Source organism: Oratosquilla oratoria, chromosome 9 (genome assembly GCF_046742065.1).
Source record: "Oratosquilla oratoria isolate Oo_2021 chromosome 9, ASM4674206v1, whole genome shotgun sequence".
Lineage (NCBI taxonomy): Eukaryota > Metazoa > Arthropoda > Malacostraca > Stomatopoda > Squillidae > Oratosquilla > Oratosquilla oratoria.
In genome coordinates this window covers 49,502,556-49,527,555 of record NC_134785.1, presented here as the reverse complement: position 1 = coordinate 49,527,555, position 25,000 = coordinate 49,502,556, and the positions used below count along the sequence as shown (strand labels likewise).

The following is a 25,000-nucleotide window of genomic DNA, read 5'->3' as shown; positions in this document are numbered from 1 at the left end:
AGAGAGAGAGAGAGAGAGAGAGAGAGAGAGAGAGAGAGAGAGAGAGAGAGAGAGAGAGAGAGAGAGAGAGAGAGAGAGAGAGAGAGAGAGAGAGAGAGAGAGCACATTTTCTTGTCCACAGGTGATTCACTCCACTGAGGTGACCCAAAGACTCGGTCTGAAACGGGTCTTCCAGGATCCAGACCCCTTTTAAGACCGCAAACAACCCAAGAGACATCTGGTGGTTCACGATTGGAACAGACTTGGTAACAACCATGTAGTTAGTGAGCGCTGAAACTATCGGTTGTTTCAAGAAACGGTTAGACAACTTTATGGATGGGGATGACAGGGGGTCATGGACATGGAACTGCCTAGTGTAGGCCTCATGGTCTCTTGTAGTCTCTTTCATTCTTAAGTTCTTATGGTCTGGTCTTGATTTATTTTGGTCTGAATGAACCAGTCGAGTACAGTTCGAATCCCGCGTTGAGCGTTTGTATGGACTAAACCAAACCGTCTAGCCATGGTCAAAATGGATATGATTCATCATGATATATCAAACGAATCAAAATAAAATAAAATAAAATTAATCAGAATTAAATAAACAAATTAAGATAATATGAATTGAATAAGATTTTCTTTACAGAAAAGAGCCTCTCAGGATTAAAGAGAAAATATTTAGAAAAAAAAATAAAAAGAAAAAAAGGAAAAATATATTGAGGAAAAAAAAGAAGACGAAGATAAAGATGACGAGGAAGGTTAAGTGAAAAAGAAAATGGAGAAGGAGATTAAAAAATAGAAGACGAAAAATATGATGAAGAAAAATAGTAAGAAAAAGGAAGAGAAGACATTAGGTTAAGAAAAAAAGTAAGACCAGTGAAGAAAGAAGATGAAGAACAAAAAGATGAAGAAGAAAAAAGAGAAAGATGTAAAAATGGAAGACAGGAAAAAGAGAAAACGACGATTAGAAGAGAAACGAAGAACGAAGATGAAGAAAAAGAGAAAAAAAAAACGAAAAAAGAGGAGATGGAATGGGAAAAAAAAGAGAAGGAAGATGAGAAAAATAGTGAATTGACTGAGAAAGAAAAAAAATAAACAAGAAAAGAGAAAAAGAGAAAGAAAATAAGAGAAATGGGGGGAAGGAGATGGAAAAAGAGGATGAGGACGAAGAGGAGGAAGAGGAAGAGAAAGAGGAAGACGAAGATGAAGAAGAGGAGGATGAGGAGGAAGAAATGGAGGAGGAAATGAGGGAGGATAAAGTGGAGGAGGAGGAGAGTATGTCAAATTGAAGGTGAAAGAAGAAATCGGAGAAATTTTTTGGAATCAAGAAGAGCTGGTTTCGTAATATGAGGCCGAGATCGATTCCCAAAACCAAAACCCTGGCGACAAAATAACAGGGCCAAATGTCGCCGAGGGTCTACTCATAAATACAATCCAAACAAGAAACGGAAATCGCGAGAGAAAGAGTCCGCGAAAGAACAACAGCAACGGACGCAAAAAGTTCCCAATATCGCAATGGTGGGTGTGGGCGTGTGTGGGTGTGGGAGGGGGGAGGCGAGTTGTGGCTGTTGGGGGGAGATGGGGGGAGATGAGGGGGGAGATGGAAGATGGGGCCGCCTGTGCAAGTCGGACCAAGTGAAGCAGAGTACAATATTGTGGACCAGGCGAGCCAACAAACCACAGATCGAGACTCTTCTTCCCGCTATTGGTCTCTGCCTGACTGCGCTCTGTTTGGCTAAGCTTCCGACTTCGGAGGTCGTCTTCGGCAGGAGCCGCGGCGTGCCTCCGGACTTTTCTTCTTCTTCCCCGTCCGAGCCCGGGATCGGTTCCGCACGGCTGAGCCTCGATCCGAGATTTTTTTTTTTTTTTTTTTTTTTGGTAATGTGCAGCATCTCATCGAACTCGGCATGTGACTCTTCGATCTCACGCCATCGTACCCGGTTTCCTTATACCTTGTTTGTGTGTGTGTGTGTGTGTGTGTGTGTGTGTGTGTGTGTGTGTGTGTGTGTGTGTGTGTGTGTGTGTGTGTGTGTGTGTGTGTGTGTGTGTGTGTGTGTGTGTGTACGCATGTCTCAACATGTCTGTGTATTCATACTCTTATTTCCTGTTGAAATAATCACCTTCTGTTTGCTCGCGAGGGTGCGCAAGCCAATAAGAACAAAACGATCAACTCAAATAAGTGTTGTCTCTCCTGCTTCGCAACTCCAATGCAACAAAACGAAAAACTCAAATAAGTGTTGTCTCTCTTCCCTCGCAACTCTAATGGAACAAAACGGAAAACTCAAATAAGTGTTGTCTCTCTTGCCTCGCCACTCCAATGGAACAAAACGATCAACTCAAATAAGTGTTGACACGCCTGCCTGTGCTTAAAGTCAAGCCAACACGGACCCAGAAACCCCTTCAGAGGTCGAACCGGCGGCCAATCATCGACTAATACAAATTCGATAGTCGTCTTAGGGGAGGATGACGAGGAGGAATAGGAGGAGGAGGAGGAGGAGGAAGAGGAAGAAGGGTAAGAGGAGTAGGACAAGAAGGAAGAGGAGGAAGAGGAAGTGGAGGAGGAAGAAGGGGAAAAGGAGGAGGAAGAGGACGAGGAAGAGGAAGACGAGGAGAAGAAAGAAGAGGAAGAAGGGAAAGAGGAGGAAGAGGTACAGGAGGAAGAGGACAAGAATAAGGAAGACGAGGAGGAAGAAGAAGGGGAGGAGGAGAAAGAGGAGGAAGAGAAGGAGGAAGACGAGGAGGAAGAAGAAGAAGCGGAAGAGGAAGAGGACGAGGAAAAAGAGGAGGAAGAGGAGGAGGAAGAGGGAAACTATAACTCACGTAGAGGATATAATCCCATTCATAAGTTATTTGCTCTTTCTCATTCGACCTCACGCGTCACGGAGGCAAACACATATTTCGAGTCCTGCGTGCGCGTGTGCGTGTGCGCGCCGAGCCCACAAATGACCGAAAAGGGACGTGTGGGGATTTGTGTACACACAAACGCACACAGAAGAAGAACTGTGAACATGAGAATGCGTGTGTTCACAAGTGTCGACCCAAAACAGGATTCTGAAGTGTTTTTTATTTCTTAAGAAATGCTTCTGTGGTGAGGAAATTGGTCAGGTTGTTTTTTAATAGAATATATATACATATATATATATATATATATATATATATATATAGATATATATGTGTCTGTGTGTGTGTCTGTGTGTGTGTGTGTGTGTGTGTGCGTGCGTGTGTGTGTTTTACCATTGTCTTGGATCACGTGTTGGACTCGTGATTGAGAGCTATTTCCGTCCCGGAAGAGAGCTCAGAGTTCATATATGACTGATCTATGGGTAATGCTGTTATCTTACACGCACACACGCACACCTAATTCCCCGCCCACGACAATTGGAGCAACGACTCACAGCCCTGTGCGGGATTCGAACCCGGACCGCCGTAGTAGCGGCCGGGAACTCTACCAATTACGCCACGAGTTGGTAGAGTGTGAGTGTGTGTGTGTGTTTTAGTATTTCCATATATGATTAATGAATATCATTTCCATTAAAACGAAATCGAGTATTTCCATATTATGTTCCATGAATTATTACTATTCAAAGATCCACAAGGAAGGAAATCTCATCAACATGTTTATGACAGAAGAGAAGGCAGAGCTTAAATGTCTGGTTGCCATGGAAACGACTAAGATCGTCTGGAGGAGATGGTGGGAATGACAAGGAAAGTGACATTTGATGTGGATTTAGTGTGTTTTTGCAGAAGATACTAATTAAGGAGCGTAGATTTACACATACACACACACACACACACACACACACACACACACACACACACACACGCACAAGCACACAATGTACATTATCAACTTGACTTAGCCTACTCCTAAAATTAGTACAGACTGTATGTCGTCAGTGCATCACTGTTAACTCAATATGTTGTTGCTGTTATTATTATCATCATTATTATTACTATTATTGTTATTGTTATCATCATCACCACCATTATTATTACTCGAGCACAAAGAGGATCAAGTGTCTCTGTCTCTTAACAAAAGGGACTAAGAGACAAAGAGCATACAAAGAGGAAAATAAGAATACAAAGAGTGGTTGCGACCATCTCCACTTTTCCTCCTCCTCTCCATCTATTCCTCCTCGCATTCCTCTTCCTCCTTCTTCTCTTCCTGTCCACCTACTCCTCCTCCACCTACTCTTCCTCCTCCTCTCCATCTATTCCTCCTCGCATTCCTCTTCCTCCTTCTTCTCTTCCTGTCCACCTACTCCTCCTCCACCTACTCTTCCTACTCCTCTCCACCTACTCTTTCTCCTCCTCTCCACCTACTCTTTCTCCTCCTCTCCATCTACTCCTCCTCCTCCTCCTCTTCCTTCTCTTCCTCCTTCTCTTGCTTCTCCTCCTCTCCACCTACTTCTTCTCTTCCTCCTTCTCTTGCTCCTCCTCCTCTCCACCTACTTCTCCTCCTCCTGCTGCTCCTCCTCCTTCTCCTCTTATTCTCGTCCTCCTCCTCCTCCTTCTCCTCTTCCTCCTCTCCACCTAGTCCTTCTCCTCCTCCTGCTCCTCTTCCTTCTCGTCCTCCTCCTTCTCCTCTTCCTCCTCCTCCTCCTCCTCTCCACCTCCTCCTCCTCCTCCTCCTCTTTCTTCTCCTCCTCCTTCTTCTTCTCCTCCTCCTCCTCCTCCTCTTCCCTCCAATCACTTCCCCCTGGTAACGAAGGGACCAAAGTGTGTGTGTGGGGGGGAGGGGGGTTGATGGGGGAGGAGACAAAGAGGCGGGGGGGAAGTTCCATTATAGTGGAGGTGTTGAAGGGCGAGGCTTCTGATTGGCTAATGGTATCCTGTCGCATACAAACGAGGCATTTGATTGGTCGATCTACTTGGACCTAAAAGGACAAAACTTCGACAGCCTCGAGTTTTCTCGAACTTCTGCCGGTACCTCGGTCTTGTTGGGCAACCCCAAGACTCGAACCGACTCAGCCTTATCCATTTATTCATGTAATTATCTATTCATTCCTTGTTGACTCACTGTCTTGCTCGATTGGTCCACGCGATTGGGTGTCTTGCATTTGTGCCTTCATTCAATCATTGATGTGCTTATTTATTCATGTGATCATTTATGTTTGTGATTACCGAGGACATTAACTGTGCATAGCAGACCGGTAATTACGCTGTCCGCCACCAGGGGGACAGATGAAATTGCCCCAAGTCTCTGGGGCAGAGTTTTGCCTCCCCCTTCCCCTCTCCCTTCCCCTCCCCCTTCTCCTTCCCCTCTCCCTTTCCCATCTCCTCCCAATCCCCTCCCCCTCTCCCTTTCCCTCTCCCTTCTCCTCCTCCATTCCCTTCCCCTCTCCCTTCTCCTCCCCATCCCCTCCCCTCTATCTTTCCCTCTCCCTTCTCCTTTCCCTTCCCCTCTCCATCCCCCCTCCCTTTCCCTCTCCCTTCTTCTGCCCCATCCCCTCCTCTTTCCCCTCTCCCTCCCCATCCCCTTCCTTTTCCCCTCTCCCTTTTCCTCTCCCTGCCCTTCACGATAAGAGGATGTGAAAAAAATCCACGGTCAATAACATTAAATAAATGTACACACACACATACACAAACATACATACACACACACACACACACAATCACATACACATCTCACACACACACACACACACATATTCATGCACACACACACACACACACACACACACACACACACACACACACACACACACACACACAAGTACACACACACGCACACACCACACACACACACATGCACACACACACAAAGTACACAGACATAGACACACACACACACGCACACACACACACACATGCACACATGTATACACACACGACTCGGTGACGCGGTTGGTAGAGTCCCCGACTGTCACTACGGCGATCTGGGTTCGAATCCTGCTCAGGGGTTAAATAATTTCTGTATCGCTGCGCTTCGAGTCGTCACTCCAACTCTCGTGGGCGGGGAGTTGGGTGTGTGTGTGTGTGTAAGGTCACAGTATTACCCATGGGTCGGTCATACGAGCTCTGAGCTCTCTTCCGAAAGGGAAATAGCTGTCGTTCACGAGTCCAGCACGTGATCCAAAGACCAAGTGAATAGACACGCACGCACATACACACACACACACACACACACACACACACACACACACACATAAACATACATGCACACACACACACACACACACACACATACACACATGCACACACATACACACACATACACCCACACATACACACACGCACGCACATACACACACGACTCGGTGGCGCGGTTGGTAGAGCGGTGGATTGGGAAGTACGAGGATGCTCACAGTACCCAATTCGAATCCTGCCCAGGGCCGAAATTATTTCGGTATCGCTGTGCTTCGGGTCGTTACTCTGACTCTCGTGGGCGGGGAGTTGGGTGTGTGTGTGTGTGTGTGTGTGAAAGGTCATAGCATTACCCATAGATCGGTCATACGAGCTCTGAGCTCTCTTCCGGGAGGGAAATAGCTGTCGATCACGAGTTCAACACGTGATCCAAAGACCAAGGTGAATACACACACACACACACACACACACACACACATACACACACACACACACACAATGCAGAAACTGGTGTATATGTGTGTATGTGTTTATCTTTGTACAAATCCTAAACAGCAATAATACAGTGAAATAAATGTACATCACGGAATTTCTTGAGTTGAATAAAATTGCTTGCCGACAACCATAATGGTTATGATAATAATAATAATAATAATAATAATAATAATAATAATAATAATTTATATTCATGGAGGTGCGTTCCTTAAGTCCAAGGTTCGATACCACACTTGGATACAATCGCTTGGCGTCGACAGCCAGAATCAAGACTATAACAACCACGCTGACCACCGAAGCGGAAAGCTCTTTGAAGAATGTAATTATTTTTCTTTGAGGTCAGGACGAAGACGGGGGGGAGGGTGGTGGGGGAGGGGGGGGGAACGATTCCCCTTCTCCCCCTCCCCCCTTCATAACATGGCAATGAATTTCAGATCATGATGAGCGGGGTATCTTTATGGGGTTTGAATATTCATGGCGTAAGGTGCTGTTTCATCAAAATATCATTAGCCACTTCATAAGCTAATATTGCATTTTCCGCACAAGTTTTACACACAAGGGGGAGGTACCTGATGTTTTCAATATATATATATATATATATATATATATATATATATATATATATATATATATATATATATATATATATATATATATATATGCACTAATAGTATATATGGGCAGGAGATTTTCTCTTATACATGGTTCATTAAAAGCGATGGCTAATTGTGGAAAAACATTTAAGAAATTAATAAATGCACAATAAGCCACCACTTTTAATAAAGTATTTATATATATATAATATATATATATATATATACATATATATATATGTGTGTGTGTGTGTGTGTGTGTGTGTGTGTGTGTGTGTGTCTGTGTGTGTGTAGTTTCATAACGGAAATAGCATCTTCGTGGTTTGGGGATATAAATAAATAATAATAACTGGCGCATATTATAAACTCGTTCCTTGCTCTGGTAATTTCTTATTATCATTAATTCATTAGGGTAGAGCACACACGCGCGCGAACGCACCCATCGTCGTCCAGTATGTCGCAGACGTTTACGCACACATACGTACATGTACGTACACAGAAGTACACATGTAAGCACGATGGTACACAGTCTGGTCGAGCAGACATACATTCCAACACATACAAATGTACACACAATTGTACACATACACAAACGTAAACATACACACACACACAAACACACAGACGCATATACAAACCATGTCGTGAGCGCTGAATCTATCGGTTGTTTTAAGAAACGATTAGACAACATTATAGACGGGGATGACAGGTGGTCATGGACATGGAACTGTCTAATGTAGGCCTTATGGTCTCTTGCAGTCTCCTCCATTCTTATGTTAACTAAAGGACAAAACACACCCCAATGCATGGTGGCCAAGGAGCCAAACCCAAATCTTGACCTCACTAACAAAATATATGACCTCAAATCAGTCTGAATGATCGGCCTACACAATTAAAAATCGACATAGAGGCTCGCTAGCTTAGATAAACTCATACGACTATACAAGGGCGTCGTCCTACTCTTTAACAAACCCACTGTACTTCCTTCCTGACTTTACTATCTCTAAACCAGCTCCTCTTTCCTGTCTTCTCTAGTATATATATATATATATATATATATATATATATATATATATATAAGAAAAATAATTATTTCCTTTGACCAGTGACCAGTAGTTAACGTCTCAACTAAATAAATAATAAAGAATAATTGATAAACAATAAATAATGAAATAATCAATAACGGATTACAAATAATACATGATAATGGTAATGAATATTAAACAGTATATAATGATAATAATGACAAATTATAATAAGGAACAAATCATAATAATAATAGGTAACAAATACTGAAAACGAATACCACTCGTAGATAATAGATGATAAAGATGATAAACAAAAAGTATTACAAAAATTTATAATGAATGACATATCATTAATGATAAGTACTAATAAAATAAAGTTGCCTAAAATTAAATAAACAAATAAATAACTATAGGAATAGGCAAAAAATAAATGAAATGAAACAATAAAATAGAACTTAGCCGACGACAACCGCGCGGGAAATCTACAAGATTGAGAGGTGAAGGACAAGGAAGATCCCCAGAAATGTAGGGAGAAGGGTGCGTTCGGCTATGCGAGGTCGGGGGAGGGGTGTCTGATCCCAAGGAGACATCCTTGGTGGGGGGGGAGGAATAGATAGGCAAAGGGTAAGGATGATATCGGAGAAGGAAATATACTTAGGGAAAAAAAAAAAAAAATCACGTGACGTAAGGGAGGGAGTGGGAGAACGGGAGGAGGTGGCGAAGCAATTCCCATGATTATCTGAGAGCAAAGCTTTTACTCACACACACACACACACACACACACACACACACACACACACACACACACACACACAATCTACATACCACATATCGCCCTACTTGAGTCGCCTTTCAAGACATGCAAGGGGAACACGTAGGCAATATTCTTGTCCCTACATACAGAGATTTAGGGAAAGCAGCGGTAAGGCGGGAAGGAGCTAAAGATGATATTAATCTTTGTCCAATAGAAATTAGTCTGAAAAAAAAATGCTGTGGGACTCCGGTCCGTATGGGTAACATACATGTATGTGTATATGTATTTACATATATATATATATATATATATATATATATATATATATATATATATATATATATATATATCACGTAGAAACCACTGTTGGAGTAGAAAAGACTGGAAACGGGGAATCTATATATTTCGATTGCAAACTGCAATCCTCTTCAGTAGATACTGAAGAGGATTGCAGTTTACAATCGAAATATATAGATTCCCCGTTTCCAGTCTTTTCTACTCCAGCAGTGGTTTCTACGTGATTGACAGATGTGTGATTACATTTTTCACCTGTAATATATATATATGTATATACTGTATATATATATATATATATATATATATATAATATATATATATATATATACAGTATATATGTTGCAATGGTCACCATCAGGCGATATTAGTCGGGCTATCCTTTTTCCTATTCTTTACCCACCTTCTCCCTAATCCTTCCCTCCCCCATCACCTCCTCCTCCTCCTCTTCCTCCTCCTCCTCCTCGTCCCAATCTTTCCTTCCCTCGGCCTCTGCCCCGAGTCTTCCCCTTCATTCCAGCCGATGGATCTCGACATCAGAGGATCCAATCTGTTACGCTGAGGAGGAGGAGGAGGAGGAGGAGGAGGAAGATGAGGAGGAGATGGAGCAGGAGGAGAAAGAGGAGGAGGAGATGGAGCAGGAGGAGAAAGAGGAGGAGGAGCAGGAGGAGAAAGAGGAGAAGGAGAAGTAAGGGAGGAGGTGGATGAAGAAGAGAAAACTAGGAGGAAGAGGAGAAAACGAGGAGGAAGATGAGGAAAAGGAAGAAAAAGTGGAGGGGGGAGAATGAGAGGAGGAGAAAGAGTAAGAAGAGGAAGGGGAGGAAGAGGAGGAAAAGGAGGAAAAAATGGAGGGGGAGGAGGGGGGATGGGAGGAGGAAGAGTAAGAGGAGGAAGGGGAGGAAGAGGTGGAAGAGGGAGAGGAGGAGGTAACAGAAGACGAGAAGAAGGAGGAGGGGAAGGAAGAGAGTGAGGGAATGAGAGGAAGAAGAGATCATTATGGAATGGAAATGTGGGTCAGATAATATGTCCACTTTGGGCGTGTTTTCGCCCAACTTCACGCCCACACCCAACCCTCACCCTCACCAGCACCCTCCACCACAAGACTACTCACCTTTGCCCCCTCTGCTACGACAGCTTTACTCTCACCCACCGTCACCCTCTCAAGCAAAGTAACTTAAAATGGATGTTCCTTGACATTTATGAATATTTGTAATCTTCAGATTATTTCATTGTGGCGAAGGTCAAGACTTGACCTGAGGATACGGGGGGAGGGAGGGGAGGGGAGGGGAGGAGTTCGTCAAACGTTTCGAACCAGCTGAAAGCGACCCCTGGGTCGAAAGGGGTCCCGATCCCGGTCCAACTCTCAAGTGAATAAAATCACTTGACGACAGGCCACATTCTGTATTGTATAGAGAGTTCTCTCCATTTGGAAAAACCCTCCATAACTCGTTGCGAATATTAGAGACTCCCGAATTTCGAAAATTCCCGTTATAGAGAAATATCTGGATGTCATGTTGGTGACATGATTAATCAATGACGTTTATATGGCAATGGGGGAGGGGGGAGGGGGAATTGGGGAGAAATGAGGGGGAAGGGGGAGAAATGAGGGGGAAGAGTTGTTGGGGAAGTGAAGGGGTCGAGGAGAATGAGAGTAGGAAGTGAGCGAGGCTATGGATGGGACGAGGGTGGAACGCTCTTGGGGAGAATACAATCATCAGAAGGTCAACTGGAAGTTTGGAGACTGAGATAGAGGAGCTGCCAAGAAGTGTTGGAGGTCTAAGGGGGCTTACCGACGAGGCTGGGGGATGGGAGGGAGAGAGACTGGGTGTGTGGGGGGCTGAGAGATGGGTGAGGAAGAGAATGGGGGCGATGAAGCTTAATATGAATGATGGGTGGAGCAGTGGAGGTGAGGAGAGGCGAGAGATGAAAGAAGTTTGTGTTTGTGTGCGTGTGTGTGTGTGTGTGTGTGTGTGTGTGTGTGTATGCGAGAGATTCATCATGGTCTTGGATCATGTGCTGGATTCGTGATCGACAGCTATTGGCATTTCAGAGCTCGTATGGTCCGATCTATGGGTAATGATGTGACCTTACACATACACACACACACACACACACACACACACACACACACAATCATCCTCTTGCTCAAAGGAGATAGTGATGACTTACAGTACTGTGATGCTTTTCAGACCCTGAGCGGGTTAGGTCAAGACGTTAATCATCACACCAACAAACCGTGTATGTGTACGCTGAACGAATTCACATACAGGCGTCTCCCAGCTGGCACGGACTGCACTCCTACAAAGTCTTTCGGTGAACGGCAACAAGTACTGGAGGAAGGATCGTGAGTCTCGAAGCCCTTTGCTTGGACCCGGCACGAAAGCGACGATGGACGATGGAAGAAGATTTTTCGGTAGATGTATCTGTGATTGAGCAGACCTATTCAGTATCCGCTCTGAAAGGGAACTCCAAGATAGGGGAAAATGTGCAAACTCGAATTATTCGAGATTGCACGTATGGCAACATTCGCTTCAGCTGATTGAAATTATCAGGCGTCATTCAGAACAAAAACTCCCAAGTGCTCTGCAGGCCTAAAACATAGCTTGATATCCAGTTTCCTGTATGTTCGATTCCTGCTCTATTGTGATGTCTCTCTCTCTCTCCTGAGAACCTTGAGATTCAACAGATCATTTGATATGCTTTCTCAAGGTCCAAGAAACGATACATGATGATTCAATTCCTCACCTCTTCTGAACAATGTCAACGTAGCGGTGGTGAGCCTACGCCAAGAGGCGCTGAGTAGCTGCGGCCGAAGCCGTCACCTTTGCCCTTAAGGGGACTGTTGGGGGCAGTCACTGCTAGGAATCGGAGAGGAGTGCGGGACTCGAACCCACAATTGAGCGAATACGAGACCAGCAAGCATGTTTCTGATAACGCTACCAGAAGAGTTTTACGGTTATGGTCTAGCTGTCGCCAGGCGATTTTATTCAGTCGAGGGAAGACCTCTGGCCGACAACGCCATCTCGCCTTTGATCTCGACGGAACGCTTTCGTCATCTCGTCCCTGGCGTTCCATCCCGAGCGACATTGATTTGCAATACGCTCGTCGAATTGTCAAAGTGCACACCAAATACAGTCGTCGAATCGTCGAATATTGGTGTGCAATAAGCTCGTCGAATTGTTGAACTGCTCACGTCATAGAGTCGTCGAATTGTCGGATCGGGCGTTCGAGGGACTCGTCGAATCGGACGTGCAGTCCACTCGTCGAACTGCTGAACCGCGCATTCACAGCACTCGCCGAATCATCGAATTGCCCCAACAACAGACTCGTCGAATCGTGTACTTGTTCAAACGCAATGTACTGGTCGAAACATCGAGATATACATGAAGCACACTAGTCGAAACCGCGCGTGGTACAAATTCGTCGAATCAATGAATTACACACACTTCATCGAATAATAACTACATTGCACTCGTAGATTTGTCGAATCGAGGGTGACGTACACTCGTCGAAAAGTGAACAATTCGTCGAACCACTCGCCTGTGCGGGTCCTTATGAGAACTCCGAGGGTAAGATTTTTTTTTTTTTTTTTTGGGGGGGGGAGGGTGTCACGTGATTACGGGAAAATCAAGGGAGAGCATACTAGCAGAAGGCACGTCGAGTCCCTTTGGTCCATACAGAGGCAGACTGAAATGTGTGTGTGTGTGAGTGAGTGAGTGAGTGAGTGAGTGTGTGTGTGTGTGTCCGCACGCAAAGTATTTACCCATCAATTTATGTCCTCTCTGGCATCCAAGCCTTTCTTTCGAACGACAAGCGTGATCGGCACATCAAATCTCTCCCCCTCCCCCGTCTCTTCCTTCCCTCTTACCCCACCCCCACCCCGACCCTCGGAACAGCTGACCAATACTCAGTAGCTCGAGCCGGATTCGAACCTCGAACAGGTCATGAGATTCGAGCCAAGTATTCGAGCGTGTGCGAGATGAACGCTCGAACGGTGCGTCTGAGAGAGAGAGAGAGAGAGAGAGAGAGAGAGAGAGAGAGAGAGAGAGAGAGAGAGAGAGAGAGAGAGAGAGAGAGAGAGAGAGAGAGAGAGAGAGAGAGAGAGAGAGAGAGAGAGACATTCGACTTCGTTGCTCACTTCCTCTCCGGTATGAAAATATTCTCTCAACAATTTTGTCCCTTTTGCCTTTGACCTGATCTCCTCTCTCGAACTTCGAGCTCCTCTCTCGAACTCTGAGCTCCTCTCTCGAACTCTGAACTCCTCTGTCGAGCTCTGAGCCCCTCTCTTCAACTCCTAGCCACCCTCTTAAACTCTTCCATTCCTACTCTTCCATTTTCCACTCCCGGGTGCCACCCTGGCTCCAGATGTCCTCTTCTTCCACCCAAGACCAGGAGGAACGATTCTGATACCCCTCCAGTTCGTTCTGGCCCTTTGGTCTCTCCTCAACTCCGTTTTCCTCCCTTTTCCCTAATCCCCGAACTTTATGTGTTCTTCGACCCTGTCCCTGGAGTTCTTGGGAGATCCTTGGGTTCTTGGGAGGTCCCTGGTCCAACCCACCTTCTTCAAATCAACTCCACCTTCCATTTTCCAGAAGTTCCTCTACCTTGTCCTTGAAGGAACATGAGTGTCTATTTCCTTCAGAGTCAGTTATTCGCCAAATGACCCGTAGAAAGACCCTTTTCTCTGTCTTCTTGAAGCGTCAGTCATCATTTTCTGAGAACCCGCCTCCGTGCTCACTCTCTTCTCCTCTTCCTACCTCCTGAGGGTGTCAGGTCTTCGATCTGTCCCTTCGTTCTGAAGACTCGAAGTTCGGAAGCTCATCGCCTGGACGGAAGACCCACCTCTTCGGTTCTCCCGAGGCTCAGTCGCGCGTGGGAGGCCTTGTTTTTCGATCTCAATGTTCTCGTTGTTATCTTTTCCTCCGGAGGGAAAAAAATCGTGTTGTTGTTTTTCTTCTCCTGTATGGCCGTGTGGGCGTTGTTTGCCAAGGGTTGCGAGTGTGTGTGTTTGTTTTGTTTTGTTTTGTCGAGTTCTGCCTAAACCAATTTCAAGGATAAACATTGTGAATACTGATCACTTTGATTTTTTTTTACTATCTCCCCTTTCTGCTATCCTCCCTGAATCCCTCCTTCATCACTTCTGTGAGTCCACCTCTTCAACGCTATACTGTCCCCAAGGCTAGAAACGCTGGTTATCAGTGATGAAATACGATTACACTGTACAGATGTGAGTAGATGAATGAGGGTGTGCATGTATGTGTGTGCGATCTCCGACCCACAATCACGTTCAGAGATTTCCGAAAAGGGAGTGAACACTGATATGGCAATAACGACTGAGACAACGTACCTCCTTGACGCGGCGATGGACGCTGATGGTATGCCATTGGTTGTCGTCAAACCGGACACGGTCTGACCTCACGTTGACTTCGAGGGGGTCGCCTCCCATGTCCACAGTCACCAGCACCCTACCCTCCTTCAGGGCCACGTTCATGTAGTCCTTCCCGTCCCCTGGAAAGAAAAGAAAACAAAAGGCAATTAACTACTGCATTCGGGTTCTTAAAAGTCAGCCAACAGACCCAAAACATCATTTTGGGTTCTTAAAGATGAAAAAAACAATAACAAAACATTGCATTCGGGTTCTTAAATTCACCCAACAGACCTAAAACATCATTATGGATTCTTGGAGAAGCACTAGACGGAAAGAAGAAAACAAAATAGAATTAGCTAAAGAAATCGGGTTCTTGGAAGTTAGCCAACGGACAAAAAACACCGTTCTAGTTTCTTGGAGAAGCACTAGATGGAAAGAAGAAAGCAAAAGACAATTAGCTAAAGAAGCCGGGTTCTTGGAAGCCAGCCAACAGACCCAAAACATATCCCTTGACTTGGTGAACCACTAGAAACGTACTCGTTACTTAGGGTCATGTTCCCTTCAAATAAATTGGAAAACAACACTTATGACGAGTACGAGAAACTGGTCATGGAGGCTTGTTATCGAGTCTCCGTTCATTATTAATCATCATCATCATCATCATGATTGATGATGATGATGATGATGATGATGATGATGATGATGATGATGATGATGATGATGATGATGATGATGATGATGATGACGTTGATGACCATGATGATAATGGCGACGATAATGATGACGATGATAATAATAATGATAATGATGATGAAAACGACGACGACGACTACGACGACGACGACGACGACGATAATAATAATAGTAATAATAATCATCATCGTCACATTCGGTTAGTAATAAAAGTTACACTTCACAGACTGGAGAATGAATTCTAGGACACGGTTATGAGTATATCCACATATTTGTCGTAGAGGGACGTGACTCAATCTCTCTCCCTCTTTTTATCTACCTTATCTATCTCTCCTTTTTATCTTTTTTTCTCTCTCCATCCCTTTACCGTCCATTTCTCTCTTTTGCTTTACCTAACCCCCTCTCTTTCTCTCTCCCTCTCTCTCTGATTGTGTAACTTTTATGCAATCAATACTTTAGGGACCCTAGTGCCGTCCTTACAAAGCAGAGTCATTCAGGATTCTTTTTTTGATTGGAGATTAATATCCATTCAAAAAATGAACGTTCATCACTTTTAAATCCTTCTTTTCTACTGATCTTAAATCTTTCTTCTTTACCACATTTATGACTTCACATTTTCATTGCGATATTGTCTCCAAAAATAGAATCACTGGTAATCACCCACAGAATACTAAAAAGATTCTCTCTTTCTATCTCTCTCTCTCTTCCTCTCTTTCTCTCTACTCGAAGTGATCTGCCGACCGTTCTCTTGTCTCTCTGCGGAGCTAGGCTGAGCGAGTGTCGCTTGATTAACATGCAGTGTGGCGAGTTGAAGCAGATGGTGTCTCTCATATTTCATACTCTATTATCATCTACGAGTTCGTCATATATATATATATATTGATAATTTATGACAGTCGCATGTAGGATTCGAACCCACTGCTTCAGCCACCGGTAAGATAACCTTCACAATGTAGTGGGTTCGAATCCTACATGCAACTGTCATAAAAATGATCAGATTAATGTCGCTGTCACTAGCGAATTTCTCTATATATAAACATGGCCTAATCACCAACACCCACAAGAAAAAAAAATAACAACACTAACAATAAAAACATCACAACCAATAACACCTGCAATAACACCAAATGACACCACCACCCCCACACCACTCAACAATAACAATAACACGACCACCGTCGACACCGATCTTCAAAGTTGTTTATAACATCAAAAGGACACGACCAGGTCGTCCTTCAAACAGATCGATCCTTGAGATCTGCGACACGAAAATACTTCGCTATAACGGACCCTCGCTATAACGGATTCTCGTTATGACGGACCCTCGCTATAACGGATTCTCGCTATAAAGGACCCTCGCTATGACGGACCCTCGCTATAACGGGCCCTCGATATAACGGACCCTCGCTATAACGGATCTTCGCTATAATGGACCATCACTATAACGGATTCTCGCTATAACGGACCCTCGCTATAACGGATCCTCGTTATAACGGACCCTCGATATAACGGATCTTCGCTATAATGGACCCTCACTATAACGGATTCTCGTTATAACGGACCCTCGCTATAACGGATCCTTGTTATAACGGACCCTCGCTATAACAGATCCTCGTTATAACGGATCCTCGCTATAATGGACCCTCACTATAACGGACCTTCACAATAATGGACTCCTGTTTATATAGGATGCTCATTATAACGAACCCCCGTTATAACGGACCCTCGCTATAACGGACCCTCGCTATAACGGACACCTCGCTACAAGGAACATCCGTTATATAGGATCCTCGCTATAACGTACCTGTTTTAACGGACCCTCGATATAGCGGACCCCCTTTACATCGGACCAGACGAATCGATTTGTCTTATGGTGATGGAAACACACACACACACACACGCGCGCGCGCGCGCACACACACATGAACACACACACATACAAAGAGCAACTACGAAGATGGCCCCAACACATTCAAAATTGTCATATGAGGAGAGACTGTCAAAGCTGGAATTATCGACACTGGGACAAAGAAGAGAAAGAGATGACTTGTTGACCTTCTATAGAAACATGAGAGGCATGGAAGTCCTTGATAGAGAAGACTTACTAAATTGTGATAAGAGAAATACAAAGGGACATGAAAGGAAGCTCAAAAAGGACAGTTATAGAAGAGACCTGAAAAAGAACAGCTTTCCACACAGAGTGGTGGATATATGGAACAAATTGGACGAAACAATAGTGTGTGCAAAAACCCTACACGAATTCAAGAGCAAATTAGACACTGCGAGATACAAAGACGGGACACCATGAGCATAGCTCCCCTTCCCATAAGATACTAGGTAAATACACACGAACACACACACACACACACACACATACACAGTCCCATGATTCATCACATTAATCCTAAAATATAAACAAGTAAAATATCTCACGTCTTCTAATGATCACGAAAGACATTATTTCCAAGATCCAATCAAACCTACAAGGATCATTGGAATCCAACAACATCCCACTCTCCACTCAATGGTAGAAGGAAAGTGTGTGTCTTTATATGTGTTTAGAAGACCAGCAGGAGATTGTAATTCAATTTGGAGAGAACCTTTCATAATTATGTGGTAAAAGGTTTATTCTTGTCAGCCTGCAGATAATGAGTCACTCAGTAAATATAAGAAAATGAAGTGAATAAGATAAATGATGATAATATTGATAATGATAATGATATTGGTGATAATAATAATGACAATAATAATGATAATATTGGTAATAATAATACCAATAATAGTAATAATAAAATAATAATACCAATAATAGTAATAATAAAATAATAATAATAATGATGATGATGATGATGATGATGATAATAATAATAACCACCACCACCACAACAACAAACAACCTCACCCAGGTTTCACCTTACAACAAGCTCCCTTTACCTCCCCCTCTCCCTTTTCCTTTCTTCCCCCCATAGCTTATGACCCCCCTTTCCCCCCTTCCCCAACCCTCCCCCTCCTTCTCCCCCTCCTCACACCCCTCCCGCACTCTCCTTTCGCTCAGACGTATCGTCTGCGACAAACAAATCGTTCTCAAAATAAATTGTGAAGAAAAAGACTTCAAAGAAATTTAGTGACAAAATCCGGCGTAAGCAAGGCAGACCGGAAGAAGAATCTGGCAAAGCACCGGACGCCTTGTTGCAAGGTTGCAACATAGTCCAAGGCTTGTGCAATGGGGGAGAACAGCAACATATATATATATATATATATATATATATATATATATATATATGTATATATATTTATGCAAGGTAACCACTGTAGAAAATTAACAGAGCAGAGTGCATTCGCATATTACATTCAGTGTAAATTACACTGAAGAGCGCTTTCGTATATTACATCCAGTGTAATTTACGTTGGATGTAATATGCGAAAGCGTTCTGCTCCGTTTATTTTCTACAGTGGTTACCTTGTGCTTAAAAAAAAACACGTTCCCAGTGTTTTTATTGCATATATATATATATATATATATATATAATATATATATATATATATATATATATATATATATATATACATTCCCAGCTGACTGAACCTTGTCTGTAAAAAAGACAAAGGAAAAAATAATATATAAAGTAAAATAGAAATTAATGTGTACAGCCATGCTATAACGTTTATCTTTCATTTGCCTCTTTATCCAGTTGAGCCAAAGAATTTAAGTCTCGAATTTGAGTTTTTTGTGTTTTCAATTGCCTTTTACACTTGGGTCAAAGAGAATGGTCTCGATTTTGAGATTTTTTTTTTTCAACCCCAGAGGAAACGATATGTTTACTGCTCTTAAGATAAGTAAGAAAACAAATAAATACACAAATAGATGGATATGAACATAATAAATAAATAAATAAATATCAATAAACAAATAGAATAAAAATACAAGGATAAACAGATAGACAAAAACAAAATAGAACAAAGATTGAATAAACAAACATATACATATTATCAAATAATTCCGACTGAATAGAATCACCAGTGACTGTGATGTCGATCAAATCATTCCGACTGTCGTCCTCAGATTCGAACCGGGCTCGTGAAATCACGGCGCCATCGTCTTACCGACTGTGCTATCGACCCTATAAAATTCTTCAACCTGGAAGTTAATCTACTTCCCGAGGAACTAAGTCGACTGCTAACTGCCGTCCGTACTTATTATTATTATTATTATTTTTTTACAGAGAACCAGGGCAACTTGTAGCTAGTGGTTAGGCTGATACGTTTCCTTGATGGACTTATCGTCGTCGTCATACCTGAATAGAATCATATATATATATATATATATACATATATATATATATATATATATATATATATATATATATATATATATATATATATATATATAGAGAGAGAGAGAGAGAGAGAGAGAGAGAGAAAGTAAAGCTGAATCAATGTATATTTTTTCAGAAATAAAGGTTTTGTGAGGCCGAATAAGCCAGGAGGCGCTGAGTAGCTGCGGCCGAAGTCGTCACATTCGCCTTTTCATGCACTTCTTGGACTGTTGGGAATCGGAGAGTGCGGGACTCGAACCCACAACTAAGCGAATACGAGACATGTTTCCTTAGGATGTGTAAAACGTAAACAAAAACGTTTCTGGGCTGATCCATACGAATTGGAAACGTTCTTAAAGATATGAAACGTTCACCAAAGAACATCTTGCAGTTCAAAAAGTGGAACAAAGGGTTGACGAGATTGAAGAACACGAAGAACAAGTTTAGAGAACACATAAAATACGTCCTCAATAACCCAAAGAAAATGAACTTTGTGATAACACATTTAAATACAAATTGTTCAAGATTTTGATAAAAATGGGATTAAATTTTTCATCTTGCAAATTTTTTTTCGAAAAAACATAAGAGAAACAGAATTAAGATTTTATATTTTCTTCTGAACGAAGTTTCAATTTTTTTTCTTCTCCTTTTTTGAAAGTTTTACTTGTCACGCCAATAGATTTTTTTTTCTTTTTGTCACTTTGAAAGTGTCGGTCCTTTGATATTGTATTTTGTTATTTCTTTGAAGTGTTTCCCTTTTGAACTGCTCACACGCACACATACTCACATACACACATACACGCGCAAAGATATACACGTACATATACACATACACAAGCATAAACGTATATGCACACACACACACACAAACACGCGCGCGCGCGCACAAGCACAAAGATATAATACACGCACATAAGGATAAACCTATACACAGACACGCGCCTACACATACACACACAAAGATATACATATACACGCACACAAGGATAAACGTACACACACACACACACACAGGCACAGACACACACACAATTATATATATATATATATATATATACATACATACATTTCTACAGAAACAAATGCCAATCGATCCCTGTTGCTTGTGACGAAAGCATCATGCGTGATCATGCAAGGTTGCATGAATGCCTTGCAACACGGGGGGGGGGGAGCGGACCATACAACATCCCCCCTCCCCCTCACCCCCGTGGGGGCAGAGGGGGAGAGGCTGGGGGGGAGGGACGTGCAACAGTGATCGCCCGATTCACGAGCGGTGTGGCGGGAAGGAGGGCGAGACCCAGTTTGCAATCTGAGCAGTAACCCTGGGCCGTAGAGGCGAAGGACAACACTGACGTGGGTCTAGGAGGAACAGGACGACAGACAGACAGAGTTGCAGATAGACAGATACACACGCGCACACACACACACACACACACACACACACACACACACACACACACACACACACACACACACACACACTCGGTGGTGCAGTTGGTAGAGTCCCCGACTGTTACTACGGTGGTCCGGGTTCGAATTCTGCCCAGGACTGAATTAATTTCAGTATCGCTGCGCTTCGAGTTGTTAATTTATTTTATATTATTTGTTTTTGTTTCGTTATCATTTGTCTGTTTGATTTTCATTTATTATTAGTTATATGTCAATTTATCATTATTTATTATTTACCTGTTTGTTTATCATTTAACTATACCTATGCATTTATGTATTTTATTTGTTATTTACATTATTATAGTTTTTATTTATTATTTTATCATTATGATTTTTTCGCATCCGACCTAAATATGGACCAAAAGGTCTCCTGTCGGCATGCTCCGCCTTTGTAGCCCTTTGTACTCCAACTCTCGTGGGCGGGGAGTTGGGTGTGTGTGTAAAGTCACATTATTTCCCATATATTGGTCGTGCGCGCTCTGAGCTCTCTTCCGGGAGGGAAATAGCTGTCGATCACGAGTCCAACACGTCATCCAAAGACCATGGTGAATCACACCTACACACACACACACACACACACACACACACACACACATATATATATATATATATATATATACACACACACATATGTATATATATGTAAATATATGTATATATATATTCTTATATATATATTTTATATATATATATATATATATATATATATATATACACACATCTATATACATACATACACATCCACACACACACCCACCCACCCACCCATCCACACACACACACACACACACACACACACACACACACACACACACACACAGTCATGCAGGCCATCATGTGTAGGTCATGTGCAGGCCATCGAAGGCCGCTTTTTTCAGAACGTGTCTGGATTCATTGCAGAGGAATGGGAAAGGATCGATGGGAGGAGGAATGGAGGAATGGAGGGGCGTGGAGGGAGTGGAGGGATGGAGGAGGATGGAGGAATGCAGGTATGAATTGCTGGAATGGTGGAGGAATGGAGGAATGGAGTCGAGAAAATATGGAGGGAATGGAGGAATGGAGGTTGAGGAGTGGAGAGATGGAGTAAAAAGGAGGAGTAGAGGGGAGTGGAGGGAGGGAAGCGAATGGAGGTATGTAAGGCTGAAGAGGAGGGAGAATGGAGGAGAGGAGTTGATGAAACATGGAGGAGAGGAAGGAAGGAAGGGAGGGAGGGAGGGAGGAGTGGAGGGAGGGGTGGAGGGAGGAAGGAGGGAGGAGTGGAGGGAGGGGTGGAGGGAGGAGTGGAAGGGTTAGGGAGGGAGGGAGGGAGGGAGAGAGGAGTGGAGGGGAGGGAGGGAGGGAAGGAGGGAGGGAGTGATGAGTGGAGGGAGGGAGGGAGGGGAGAATGTAGGGTAGGAATTAAATGGAGGTGGGAGGTACAAGGAGGGAGGGGAGGAGAGAAGGAGGATGGAATGTGGAGGGGAGAGGATGAGGGGGTAGAGGGAGTAGAAGAAGGAAGGGGAAATGGAAAGGGGGAAGGGGGAAGGGGGAAGGGGAAAGGGTAAGGGGAAAGGGGGAAGGGGAAGAGGAGGGGGGAAGGGGAGAGGGAAGGGGAAGAGAGGGGAGGAGGGAAGGGGAGGGAGGGGGAAGGGGAAGAGGGAAGGGGGAAGGGGAAAAGAAAAGGGGGAAGGGGAAAAGGGAAAGGGTAAGGGGGAAGGGGAAGAGGAGGGGGGAAGGGGAAGAGGGAAAGGGTAAGGGGAAAGGGGAAGAAGGAAAGGGTAAGCGCGAAGGGGGAAGGGGAAGGGGGAAGGGGGAAGGGGAAGAGGAAGGGGGAAGGGGGGAGAAGAGTATGAAAGTGAGGATTTCAAGAAACGGTGGAGTAATGGAAGAATGGAGGGGAGGGGAGGAGGGAAGGAGGAGGAGGAGGAGAATCCAGGAAGGTGGAAAGGAAAGCGAAAGAGAGGATGAACATGAAGAGGAGGAGGAGGAGGAAGAGAAAGAAGAGGATGGAGATGATGATGAAGAGGAGGAGAAGGAGGAGAAGGAGATGAAGGGAAATGATGATGATGATGATAAAAGAGAAGGAGGAGGAGGAGAAGGAGGAGGAGGAGGAGAAGGAGAAGGAGGAGAAGAAGGGAAATGATGATGATGATGATGACGATAAAAGGGGAGGAGGACGAGGAGGAGGAGGAGGAGGAGGGAAATGGTGATGATAAGAAGGAGGAGGGAAATGGTGATGATGAAGAGGAGGAGGAGGAGGAGGAGGAGGAGAAGGAGGAAGGAAATGATGATGATGAAGAGGAAGAGGAGGAGGAGGAGAAGGAAAATGATGATGATGATGATGATGATGAAGATGAGGGAAATGATGATGATGGTGATGATGATGATGATGATGATGAGGAGGAGGAGGAGGAGGAGGACGGAGAGGGAGAAAGGGCAGCGAAAAGAGAAAGAATATGAGGAGGAGGAGGAGAGAAGAAGATGGAGTATGGAGTAATGGAGGTGGTCATGAAATGGAAGAAAAGGGTCAGAATGTGGAGGAGAAGAATGTGGAGGGACGGAAGTGGAGGAGGGAGGGAAGATTGTGGAGTGAGTGATGGCACGGGCCTCTGGAATGACTTGTGGGAATGGAGGAAGGAGGGGGAGGGGGAGGGGGTGGGCAGGGGGGGGAAGAAGAGGGGGTGGAAAGGGGAGGAGGAGGAGGGAGGGGGGAGAGGTACTTAGGAAAGGGAGGAGGAGTTGGGAGAGGGACGGGGGGGAGGGTGTGGGAGAGAAGGAGGAAGAGGGAGGCGGAGGAAAAGAAAGGAGCAGGAGGAGTTGGAGAAAGAGGACGAGGAAGAGAAGGAGGAGGAGGAAGATGAGATGGAGGAGGAGGAGGAGGAAGAGGAGGAGGAAGAGGAGGAGGAGGAGGAGGAGGAGGAGGAGGAAGAGGAGGAGGAGGAGGAGGAGGATGATGATGATAAGGAGGAGGAGGAGGAGGAAGAGAAGGAGGAAAAGGAGGAGGAAGAGGAGGAGGAGATGGAGGAGAAGAAATGAGGAGGAATGGGACCTAACGTGGGGCCTTAAGACGCTGGTCACACTATCCCTAAATATGTATGGACCCACACTTAGGATAGGGTAGTGAGGAGAGACGAAGGGGGAAAGGGGAGAGGGGAAGAGGGGAAAGGGAAGAGGGGAAGAGGGGGAGGGGGAAGGGGACGTCTCATCATACTGAGGTCAAATTGGTTTACTAAGCAATATAGTCTACAAACATGATGCCAGTAAGGTGGTCAGGTTGTAAGCGAGGCTGCACTTCGTAGATTTAATAAAAGCAATGGACTATGTCCATACACTAGATCGGCGGATTTCTAAGATTAATGTATATATATATATATATATATATATATATATATATATATATATATATATATATATATATATATATATATATATATATATATGTAGTACATATACATATATATACATACATATATACGAGACTTAGAAATAGGTTAACAAAAGACAGGACGGTAGAGAAAACGCAATGTTTGTTTGGAATAAAGAATAAACAACGAGGAGACCCAACGAGGGGGGAGGAACGTGGAGGAGAAAGAGAGAAGGGAAAGAGAAAATGGGTCGAGACAATGGCCGAGGAGAAAACGTGAAACGAAAAGAAAACGAGAGAAATACAAATACAAAGACTTTCTGTAGGCAGCCCCGAGAGAAAGAGAAATATTGAGACAGAGAGAGGGAGATAGAGAGACAGAGAGAGAGAGAGGGAGGGGGGACAGGGAGAGAGAGAGTGGTAGTGAGACAGAGAGAGGGAGATAGATATAGAGAGACAGAGACAGAGAGAGAGAGAGGGGGGGGACGGAGAGAGAGAGTGATAGTGAGACAGAGAGAGGGAGATAGATATAGAAAGACAGAGACAGAGAGGCAGAGAGAGATAGTGACAGACAGACAGACAGACATAGGAAGAGAGAGAGAGA

At 44.0% G+C, this 25,000-nt stretch overlaps 1 protein-coding gene across 5 annotated transcripts in view; it reads right to left on the bottom strand.

Annotated features, from left to right (window-relative positions):
* Positions 1 to 25,000, bottom strand: part of Nrx-1 (Neurexin 1) — a 994,895-nt gene that overhangs the window by 108,458 nt on the left and 861,437 nt on the right. For all 5 annotated transcript variants that reach the window (XM_076190377.1, XM_076190372.1, XM_076190376.1 and 2 more), the window contains exon 4: positions 14,575 to 14,735. In XM_076190377.1, the coding sequence (XP_076046492.1) occupies positions 14,575 to 14,735 (161 nt within the window). The remainder of the gene's footprint in view (positions 1 to 14,574; positions 14,736 to 25,000) is intronic.